The sequence below is a fragment of the Anolis carolinensis genome, unplaced genomic scaffold (assembly GCF_035594765.1).
Source record: "Anolis carolinensis isolate JA03-04 unplaced genomic scaffold, rAnoCar3.1.pri scaffold_12, whole genome shotgun sequence".
NCBI lineage: Eukaryota > Metazoa > Chordata > Lepidosauria > Squamata > Dactyloidae > Anolis > Anolis carolinensis.
The window spans coordinates 16047308-16058708 of record NW_026943823.1 but is presented as its reverse complement, the minus strand read 5'-3'; the positions used below and the strand labels follow the sequence as shown (position 1 = coordinate 16058708).

Below are 11401 nucleotides of genomic sequence, written 5' to 3'. Positions count from 1 at the left end.
TTAAGCAGAGGCTGGATGGCCATCTGTCGGGGGTGCTTTGAATGCGATTTTCCTGCTTCTTGGCATAATGGGATTGGACTGGATGGCCCATGAGGTCTCTTCCAAGTATATGATTCTATTATTCTACCCTGGACCTTTCACAGAAATATAAACCTCACTTGCCTAGTTTCCAAAAGACCTCACAACCTCTGAGGATGCCTGCCACAGATGTGGGCGAAACGTCCAGAAAGAATGCTTCTGGAACATGGCCATACAGCCCGGAAAACTCACAGCAATTCAGATAGCCACTTGCTTTCTGCAGGAGGAGGGCGGTGCATCATGATGCCACTCAGATTTCTGAACGGATCTAGTCCTAGGTCTCCGACCATGAATGATTAATGCTTCTCAATTGGCCTATCAATAAAATATTTTATGCTAATCCTCGTTGCGGGGTTCTGACTTTCCGATGCCCTGGATCATGAGTGATTAATATGTCTCAATCCACCCTCAATACTATATTGTATGCCTGTCCTCGTTGCAGGTTTCTGACTTTCAGATACCCCGGATCATGAGTGATTAATGTTTCTCCGCTGCCCGGCCAATGAGAATCTGTATGCTAATTCTCGTTGCAGGGTTCTGACTTTCCAATGCTCCGGATCATGCGTGATTAATGTTTCTCCATTCTCCGCCAATACGAATCTTTATGCTCATCCTTGTTGCAGGGTTCTTATTTTCCGAGGCCCCTGATCATGAATGATCGATGTTTCGTGATGGCCGGTCAATGCTATTTATTATGGTAATCCTCGCTACGGGGTTCTGACATACTGAATCCCCGGATCATGAGTGCTCAATGTTTCTCCAATGCACGGCCAATGCAAATATGTATGTTAATTCTCGTTGCGGGGTTGGAGCGCTCTTCCACCTCGAACCATGGATTCTGGGTGGGATTATGCAGGGCGGAAACGACGCGGCGGCTCTCCGCCCAGATTCCGGGGCGGGCGCCATGTATTGCGGCGCCGAGGAGGAGGAGAAGAAGGTGGTTGCTGTGGCGGCAGTGGCGGCAGGAGGGCGGTTTCCGCTGAGGCGGCGGCTCCGGCGGCTGTGAGCGCGGCCTGGTCTTTTCCTGCCTGCCTGCCTGCCTCCTTTCTCGCGGCGCCATGTCCGAGGCGACGGTGGCCGACACGCGGCGCCTCAACTCGAAGCCCCAGGACCTGACGGACGCCTACGGGCCGCCCAGCAACTTCCTCGAAATCGACATCTTCAACCCGCAGACCGTGGGCGTCGGCCGCGCCCGGTACACCAGCTACGAGCTCCGCATGCGAGTAAGGGAAGGGCTGGACTACCAAGGCCATCATCCTCTCCACTAAACCCTTCTGGCTGGACTACAACTGCCATCATTCCCTCCATTGAGCCCCTGACTACAGATGCCATCGTCCCCCCATAAGGCCCCATTCTGGGCGGGAAGGGTTGGACTACAATTGCAATCATCCCCCCCCCCCCTTTAAACCCTTCTGACTGGACTGCAATTGCCATCGTCCTCTCCATTAAGCCCCATTCTGGGAGGGACAAGTTGGACTATCATTACCATCATCCCCTCCATTAAACCCCATTCTGGGAGGGAAGAGTTGACTACAAATGCCATCATTCCCTCATTAAACCCTTCTGACTGGACTACAGTTGCCATCATTCTCTCCATTAAGTCCCCTTCTGTGAGGGAAGAGTTGGACTACAAATGCCATCATTTGAGCACTCCCCCTCCCCCCCCCCCCCAGGTCTAACTGCCATTCTGGAGCAGAATTAAGAAGGCGGGGCCAGGAAGATACCTTTCCACCATGTCTCCTGTATCAATTTAATGATATAATAATATTATACTATACTATACTAATATTATACTATATTAGATATACATGTAATATTAATAATAATATTATGGTGTAATACAATGTAATAATAATTATAATTCACTATTATAATTGTATATTTATATTACATGCAATATTACTAATAATATTGCAATACAGTCGTACAGTAGAGTCTCACTTATCCAACATAAACGGGCCGGCAGAATGTTGGATAAGCGAATATGATGGATAATAAGGAGGGATTAAGGAAAAGCATATTAAACATCAAATTAGGTTATGATTTTACAAATTAAGCCCCAATACATCATTATACAACAAATTTGACATAAAAAGTAGTTCAATATGCAGTAATGCTATGTAGTAATGACTGTATTTACAAATTTAGCACCAAAATATCATGATGTATTGAAAACATTGACTACAAAAATGCGTTGGATAATCCAGAATGTTGGATAAGTGAGACTCTACTGTATAATATAATATATTGTATGTATATATACTTGTAAACCGCCCTGAGCCCCCTTCAGGGCGAAAAGGGCAGGATATAAATGGTGCTAATAAATAATAATAAATAAATAAATCATCCCCTCCATTAAACCCCGTTCTGGGAGAGAAGGGCTGGACTAGAATTGCAACCATCCCCCATTAGGCCCCATTCAGGGAGAGAAAGGTTGGACTACAACTGCTATCACCCCCTCCATTGAGCCCCATTCTGTGAGGAAAGGGCAGGGCTACAATTGCTGTCACCCCCCACTTAAACCCCATTCTGGGAGGGATGTGTTGGACTACAAATGCCATCATTCCCTCACAAACCATGTCTTCCCATTCTGCGAGGGAAGGGATGGATGGTAACGTCCCATTATCCCGCCCACTCCAGCTATGGCTTCCTATTCCAGGAGGATTGAACTGCAAGAGCCATCACCCACCTACTAGAGACCCTATTCTGGGTGGGAGACTTGGACTGTAGGAACAATTATCCACCAGCCACTGCTTCCCATTCCGGGAGAGTTAGACGACAGCAACCACCATATTAATAGCTGCCCACCCTTTCCTCTCACTAGGTTTGGCTTCTCCTTTTCTGATGGGGAGTTGGGTTACAACAGCCATTGTCCCTTCTTTGGAGGTTCCAGTTTTAGAAAGGGAACTCCAACAGCCATCATCCACCCACTTAAACCTCCATTTGGGGGAGGGAAGGGTGGATTATGCCCCCACCAGCCATGCCTTCCCATTTTGGGAGATTTGGTTACAGCAGCCATTACACTATGTAACAAAATTTGGAAAAAAAATCAGTTTCTGGTTTGAAAGTGTTATTTCGTCTTTAATTGAGCGGTACAGTGTTCCCTCACTTATCGCTGGGGTTAGGTTCCAGAACCACCAGCAATAAGTGAAAATCCACAAAGTAGGGACACTATATTTATTTTAATATTTATACATTATTTTAGTAGTTATACACTATTTTAAGTCTTTATCAACCAATTGTGTCTTGATAAATCGCCTCCTTCTCCTCCCGTTGCCACTTGGGCTCCTTTTGGCTTCTCCTTCCTCCCTTCTTTAGGCTGTAAATTGTAATTTTTTTAAAATTTATAATAGCCTTTTAGAGTTTATTGAAAAACCGCAAAACAGCGAATCTGCAAAAAGTGAACCGCGAAGTAGTGAGGGAACACTATACTTACTTTGAAAGTAGTTGTTCTACTCCAGGGGAGGGAGGATAAGATTACAAAAGCCATCATCCACCCAACAAGCATGGCATTCCCATTCTTGGAGGGAAAGGTAGGCTACAATGGCCATTATTATTATTATTATTGGGTTGCTGTGAGTTTTCTAGGCAGTATGACCATGTTCCAGAAGCTTTCTCTCCTGGTTATGAGGTCTGTTGGAAACAAGGCAAGTGGGGTGGAATATCTGTGGAATGTCCACGGTGGGAGAAGGAACTCTTATCTGTTGGAGGCAAGTGTAAATGTTGCAATTAATCACCTTGATTAGTATTGAAATGCCTTGCAGCTTCAAAGCCTGGCTGATTCTGGAACACAGCCATACAGCATGGAAAACTCACAGCAACCCAGTGATTCCGGCCATCAAAGCCTTCGATAATACATTATTATTATTGTTATGATTATCCCCCCACTAGACCTGGTTTCGCCTTTCAGAGAGAGGTTTGGACCACAGCAACCATCAGCTATGGTTTCCCCTTCCAAGAGGGAGAGTTCAATTACAACAACCATCGTCCCCCTACCAGCCATAGCCTCCCCTTTCTAGAGCGCTAAATGCAACTCCAATGTCCAGAACCCCCAGCCAGGAATTTTGGGAGCTGAAGTCCAAAACAAGTTGGAAGACTAACGTTTGGAAAACATTGGGTTACAGGTGGAGCCCAGTCTTCTTGGAAAGAAGCCATATTGAGTTTACATGGACTTACTGCCAAATAGGCATTCAGGCAGTCCCCAAGTTACGAATAAGATAGGTCCTGTAGCTTTGTTGTTAAGTTGGATTTGTTTGTAAGTTGGAATAGGTGCATTTTTAAAGTGTAACTTCAGCCAAGTTTTTGAGACCATAGAGAAGGGTTAACAGCCCAGTGGTGTTTCCTTTGCTGTCTTGTTCCCCTGTTTAGACATTTCCACCTCACTTTCTGTCCCTGTGAGAATTGGATTTTGGAAAATTTGGCTTTTTGTAGAAACAAGGATTGGAGATGAAGCTTCAGTGGAGACCCCTTTTCCACAGGATAATACCTCTTCCAGGAGTGGATTTCACTTCTTAGATGTAGATTCTTCTCACTTCCTGTTGTCTCAGCCCCATTCTTAACTAGGAGCCGGATGCAAGTTGGATTTCTGTAACTTGGGGACTGTCTGTATATTGTATGAAGGTAGCCTTTATATTAATTTCCAGTGCTGTATTGGTCTCTACAGAAAAGGAGAGGGAATGCCACCCTCAAAGTTGAAGTTGGTGGAAAAGAATGCAAGACATGGGGAGTAAATGGGCGTTGTGTTATCTATTCAGGCTTCATTTTGCTTGTTGGGTGATAACAGAGGCCTGTGTTTTGTGGGAGAACCACATTTGTATTGAAAGCCTTTTCCAGAAGGTTCAGCACTGATAACCTTGTCTCTGCTGGTAACAGTTTAACTTTCCTGAACTGTTCTCTTGCTAGATGAGGCCTCATTTCATAGCAAAGGGTTGGCTGCAGCTGGAGCCTTCCTGGGTCTGCTGGCTGAACCAGTCCTGGGCTCTTCATACACACTAGACAGAATCAAGCGACCAGAGAGATAAAGGGGTGTGAAATACTTGACAATTCCTCCTCCACAATCGCTGGTTGTTGGTGCAGCTTGCTGGTTATCTGTGTAAAACATTTCATTTTGTGTTTTTTTTTTCTCTGTAAAAAGAGCTCTGTGTCATTTGCCAAAAGCTGCAGTGGAGTATTTGGTAGACAAATTCTTGGGGGGTGTTTGTCATTCTCTTTTCTCTTGGAGAAATTGGTTGGGATACCCTGAAAAACACCTGTGGATCCCTTGTGTAGATTGGTGCCATTGCGAAATGAGTCCAGGCAGTCCCCAAGTTACAGGCAAGATAGGTTCTGCAGGTTTGTTTTAAAGTTGAATTTATATGTAGGAATAGGTACATTTTTAATTCCAACCAAACAAACACACATACATGTTAGTTTTGGCTAGCATAGGAAAGGATTACTACCCCTGTGGTGTTTGTTTTGCTGTCTGTGCCTCCGTTAGGAAGACTGCACTTCACTTCCTATCCCTGTGATCATTGGATTTTGAACAGTTTGGCTTGTGGAAACAAGGATCGGAGATAAAGCTTCAGTGTAGACCCCTTTTCCCCACGATAATAACTCTTCCAGGAGTGGATTTCCCTTTCAAGGGGTAGATTTCTGTCACTTCCTGTTGTCTCACCCCCTTCTTAATATTGAATGTAGAGATGTGGCAACTAATGTTATGGGTCCTGATTGCAGACAGTTTGCAACTGGCTGGCTGGGTTGCCTGGGGAGAAAAGGGCTAACATTAAGTTATTGAAGGCTTTCATGGCCAGAATCACTGGGTTGCTGTGAGTTTTCTGAGCTGTATGGCCGTGTTCCAGAAGCATTCTTTTCTGATGTTTCCCCTGCATCTAAGGCAGGTGTCCTCAGAGGTTGTGAGCTCTGTTGGAAATTAGGCAATTGGGGTTTATATATCATAGAATCATAGAATAGTAGAGTTGGAAGAGACCTCATGGGCCATCCAGTCCAACCCCCTGCCAAGTAGCAGGAAATCGCGTACAAAGCGAATATCTGTGGAATGTTCAGAGAGAGAGAAAGAACTCTTGTTTCTTTGAGGCAGGTGTGAATGTTGCAATTGGCCATCTTGATTAGCATTGAATAGCCTTTCAGCTTCAAAGTCTGGCTGCTTACTGCCTGGGGGACTCCTTTGTTGGGAGTTGACATTAAGTCCAGTCGTGTCCGACTCTGGGGGTTGGTGCTCATCTCCATTTCTAAGCCGAAGAGTCGGCGTTTTCCGTAGACACCTCCAAGGTCATGTGGCCAGCATGACTGCATGGAGCGCCATTACCTTTCCGCCGGAGCAGTACCTATTGATCTACTCACATTGGCATATTTTCGAACTGCTAGGTTGGCAGAAGCTGGAGCAACAGCAGGCACTCACTCCGCTCCCGGGATTTGAACCTGGGACCTTTCGGTCCACAAGTTCAGCAGCTCAGTGCTTTTAACACACTGCCATCGGGGCTCCCGGTGTTAGCTGGCTCTAATTGCTTCATGTCTGAAATTCCTGGGTTTTTTAGTGGTATTTTTTATTTACTGTCCTGATTTTAGAGTTTTTTAATACTGGAAGACAGGATAATTTATTACACAGAATAAATTAAGTTATGTGTATTTCACACTTGATGGCATTTGTGAGCTCAAAGACAAAAACATGGCTGTCCAAAGATCATCAACATCATAATTTAATTACTTATTAATCGCCCTCCATCCAAGATGCTCTAGGCGATTTACAAGATAAAATTGTAAAAGATAAAAATACATACAAAGATGACAGAGATCCCCTCCTCTACTTCGGCTAGCAATATCCTTGTTGCCCTGACTCTCCAGATATCATCTGTGATCTAGGATGCGGCATAAGAAGTTATTCTTTAGACCTTTCCTCGTGGAAAAAGCCCCCTCATGACTAGTAGAGGATGGAAGGCTTGCTAGGGGCGTGGGCCCTAAACAAGATCTGCTGCCCTGTGGGGGGAAATCTGGAGAGAGTGAGCTTCCAGAATTTTCTGTGTTGGGACCTCTCTGTGTGACAAAAATGTAAAATCTAAGGGTTGCTGATGCAAAGGAGATGCCACAAAAAGGTTACTGTTTTGTTTCTTGTTTTAAAGCCAGAGGCGATTTACTGCAGTCTGCCACCAAAACTGTGTTTCTCCTGCTTTCCTTCAGCAATCTTCCCAATGCTGTTAACAACCCATCCAGCTAGACAAAAAATGAGGGGGGAAAGAGGTCTGGGAGCATAAAACGACTTTGTAATACGGACCCTCGCCATTGAAGAGTTTGCTAATCGAGTTGTGGTGGTAACGTTTTTTTCTCCTTGCAGACAAACCTGCCTATCTTCAAACTGAAAGAGTCCTGCGTGAGGCGGCGATACAGTGACTTTGAGTGGCTGAAAAATGAGCTGGAACGTGACAGTAAGGTGGGTATGATGGGATGAGTATCAGCTCTGGCTCTCCTTCAATTCCCACTACTGGTTTTCAGTAGAGATCAGTGTGGCAGAGATACCTCCCCTGATCTCTTCTCTGTAGGGAGAAGCAGCGGTCAGAGTGTCACCGCTCACCCTAATACGATGCTCTTCCCTTTCAGATTGTAGTGCCTCCACTGCCTGGCAAAGCCTTGAAACGCCAGCTCCCTTTCCGAGGAGATGAGGGCATCTTTGAGGAGTCCTTCATAGAAGAACGAAGACAGGGCTTAGAACAGTTCATAAACAAGTAAGGCAAACTTCCTCTGGGCAGGGCTTCTTAACATGCTTTGGCTTCTGCCTTCCCTGACTGAGGGGAAGTAAGGCTGCACCCACTTCCTCAACCACACAAATCTGTGATTCAGCAATCTGTTTTTCTCCCTTCTGGAGATTTGTACAAGGCCTCTGCTGTGCATTACGAAATTCTAAAATCTGATTTGTTTGGAGCAAAGTAGTTCAGATGTAAAACGTGTATCTCTGTGACATACATGTATGTAAAGATCTACGGTTTTAATGGTCATGGAAGCCTCACAGCACAAGCAGACTCTAGAACTGGTTACTTCCCTTATTTCGTAGTCTTGTGCTGCACTCCGGAAGCACTTTGAGCCTTCATTGAGATCTCTTATTCACATGCACACACAGACCTTCCTACCTGTCTTCCAGGCCTGATTCTCAGCTAAGATGTAGGCCCAGTCTCTAATGTTGTTCAGTACATGATGCTACAGAGCCACCCAAAATCACAAAGGGTCAAAAGAAGAAACTTTCTATCCCTCCGTTTCTTATGTGTATCCCAGAAGGCTCTGGAGAAGTGGAATTGGTGGCAAGCATGAAGAAAAGATGGCTGCCCAGAGTTGCAGAATCTCTGGCCCTTACTGCCTCCTGTCATGAATGCCTTGGAATGCCAGTTTTTGTTGTCATTGTTGAGGGAGTGGGCTTATTAACAAAAGACCCTCCTCATAAATGTATTGCAGAGTAACTTATTACCAGCAGTGTGACCAGTAGCCAAAAGTGATAAAAAGAACAAAAACACAGAGACCAATGTTATTTCTTCCTTAGGAGGCTTTTCTTTATAGTAAAAAATATGATTGCACTACTTACAAGATCAAGGTTTCCATAACACAAAGAAAATTCTTTATACAGTAGAGTCTCACTTATCCAACATTCGCTTATCCAACATTCTGGATTATCCCAACGCATTTTTGTAGTCAATGTTTTCAATACATTGTGATATTTTGGTGCTAAATTCGTAAATACAGTAATTACTACATAGCATTACTGCGTATTGAACTACTTTTTCTGTCAAATTTGTTGTTAAACTTATGTTTTAGTGCTTAATTTGTAAAATAACTTAATTTGATGTGTAATAGGCTTTTCCTTAATCCCTCCTTATTATCCAACATATTTGCTTATCCAATGTTCTGCTGGCCCGTTTATGTTGGATAAGTGAGACTCTACTGTACTTCCTTCTTTGCTTCCACACTGGGCTTCTTATGCATAAAGATAACTGCTTCACTCTCAGAGCCTCCTCTCACACCAAACGTACATAGGAGCTTCACACAGTAGCTTTACACACCGCAGCCTTCACACTGGAGCGTAACTCATGAGACCTTTAACCTAAGGTTTCTCTTACCGAAGCTTCTCACATGGGGCCTACTAACACTGAGGCTTCTCTCACTGGGTCTTCTCTCACACAGAGGCCTACCTCACAATGATGCATTCTCTTCAGACTGCGGCCTACTAAACTGCTGGCACACCTGTTTATGCAGAACTTCAGCTTTTCCTGAGTCATTGCATCCATTTAACCCTTTCAGTGCTTGACTCACATTTTTGTAATTAATACCTAGTTAATTTTTAATATTTCTGACAGTCATCATGCTTAAAACAGGATTGTTCTCTTCCTGGTGCTACGAGGTAGCCATTTGCTAACAATGGTGTTGTTTCCCCTTGTTCCTGGCAGAATCGCTGGACACCCGCTGGCACAGAACGAGCGCTGCTTACACATGTTCCTGCAAGAGGAGATCATTGATAGGAATTACGTCCCAGGGAAGGTCCGCCAATAGGGGAGCCCGGTGTCCTCCATTTTTTCCTCTCCCCTACCCCACCCCTGCAAAAATGACGTTTATTTTTACACTCTCTTCTTCTGAACCAGCTTTTTTCTCTCTCAACTTCTTCCCCTCCCCTCCCCATGCCCACTTTTGTTCGGTGTTGCCTGCCACACCACCACATCCCCTTTGTCAGGCAGCAGAGTTGAGTTCCGTCTGTCTTCGATCTCTGTATAAAAGGTGAGGAGCTGCAAAGAGCTGAACCTGTTGATGGATGCGTAGAACTTGCTGGGAAAAGGAGGCTGAGGGAGACAGTGTGCAGGTGTGGATGGGGGGACCGTCTCAAGCCTGTGCATGTATGCAGCTAGAGAGCACGTGCATCATGAAGGTCCTTCCTCAGCCATTGTAAAGATCCCTTCAGCGTTCTACTCCATTATAGCAGAAAGCAGCAAATGTTTACCCTGTGGAAAGGAGGGCATGGTAGACCAAAAAGAAAAGAAAAAAAGCTTGGAAGCACCTTTGAGAGAGCAGTTGCAAAGAGTTTACAAGTGGCCGTTGTCCACAAATCCATCATCCCTGGTATTTCTGGTCTTCGCTGCTAATCTTACCCCTAGAATGTTTTCAGTTTGATGAGTTGGCAACAGGTAGAAAGGACTTCCTATCCAGAGGCACTTTCCTGCTGCTTCTAGGATATACAAGGCTCTGCAAACAAGTTGAGGATTCTCAAAAATGGAAGCTTGTTGAAGTCTGGGCAAATGAAGCCTTTCTTGGATTCTTTAGCCGGTTCTTGATTCTTGAAGTTGCAGTGTTACTCCAGACAGGGGCGGGGAATATCACAAATGAGCCTCGCCAAGCTAGAGAGGTTAGCAACTTGCCTTTTGAGTCCCTTGGCAAGCCTCCGCTATGGTTCACAGAAACTTTCCTCGGGGATTGGGTCGGCACCCACTGAGGGTTAAGGTGCAAAGTTCTCTGCTCTTTTTTAATATTTAATCTGCTTTGGAGGTCTTGTGGGTGTCACGAAAGGCATGTCGGGGAATGAGGGTGTCTTCACTCGATTCAAACAAGGGGCCGCTGTTACTCTCACAGAGCATGTATGTATGTGGGAATGTAGAGTACCAAGGCAAGTAATAAAGTGACTTCAACATTGCCTCTTCTGCACCTTCCGCTGTTCCGCATGGGCGATGGAGTGTGACACTGGGGGCAGGAAGGAGAAGCTGCACATGAAACCCTGCATGTTTTTTGGGGGGAAGGAAGCGATGGAAATGCACTCTTCATTTGTGGGGTGATTGGAGAGCAGGGAAGACTGTTCTCCTCAGCTGCCAAAGCAACTCATTCTGAAAATGCTGCCTCAGCGCAGGTTGCTCCCGTCGAAAAGGTTCTCACGTTCTCATCGGAGGGCGGTTTCCTGCTGTTGCCTGGTGAATCTGCATTCGCTGTGGGTTTGTGAAACCCTTTATTTCATTTGGTGCACAAGTCAGAAGATCAAAGGCTCTTGCTGCTGTACATATATATATATATATATACTGATGTGGGGCTTCTAATTCAGCAATCTTATGTCTTCAGTTGACTGTCCAATGTAATGTCCAAGACTTGTTCATATTAAACCACTGTGAAGCCGACATGTCTGTGTCCTCTCAGTCATAGGCTGCTTTCCTGGGATGTTTGGGAGAACCGTAGAAAGAAATCTCTGTGCTGCTTGCTAGATCTCCCACCAGTTGGATGGTGTTTGAGGAAAATACCACTTTCATGAGAACAAATATTCAGCACTCAGGCCTATACAGCAACAGTTCTCTTACAACAACAACATACAGTATAA

The 11401-nt window shown here is 45.0% G+C and overlaps 1 protein-coding gene across 2 annotated transcripts; it reads left to right on the top strand.

The window, feature by feature from the left end:
• The first annotated feature begins 960 nt into the window (after positions 1-960).
• On the top strand, positions 961-11204 carry snx12 (sorting nexin 12). 2 transcript variants are annotated; one of them, XR_010001031.1, is made up of 5 exons: positions 961-1301; positions 7406-7501; positions 7669-7793; positions 9501-9745; positions 9954-11204. XR_010001031.1 is itself a non-coding variant. In XM_003228914.4 (4 exons), the coding sequence occupies exons 1-4, from the start codon at positions 1137-1139 to the stop codon at positions 9601-9603; spliced, it is 489 nt and encodes a 162-aa protein (XP_003228962.1). In that variant the 5' UTR covers positions 961-1136; the 3' UTR covers positions 9604-11204. The 2 variants fall into 2 exon arrangements, 1 of the variants encoding a protein (XP_003228962.1); XM_003228914.4 differs by having other exon boundaries at positions 9501-11204.
• The last annotated feature ends 197 nt before the right edge of the window (positions 11205-11401 follow it).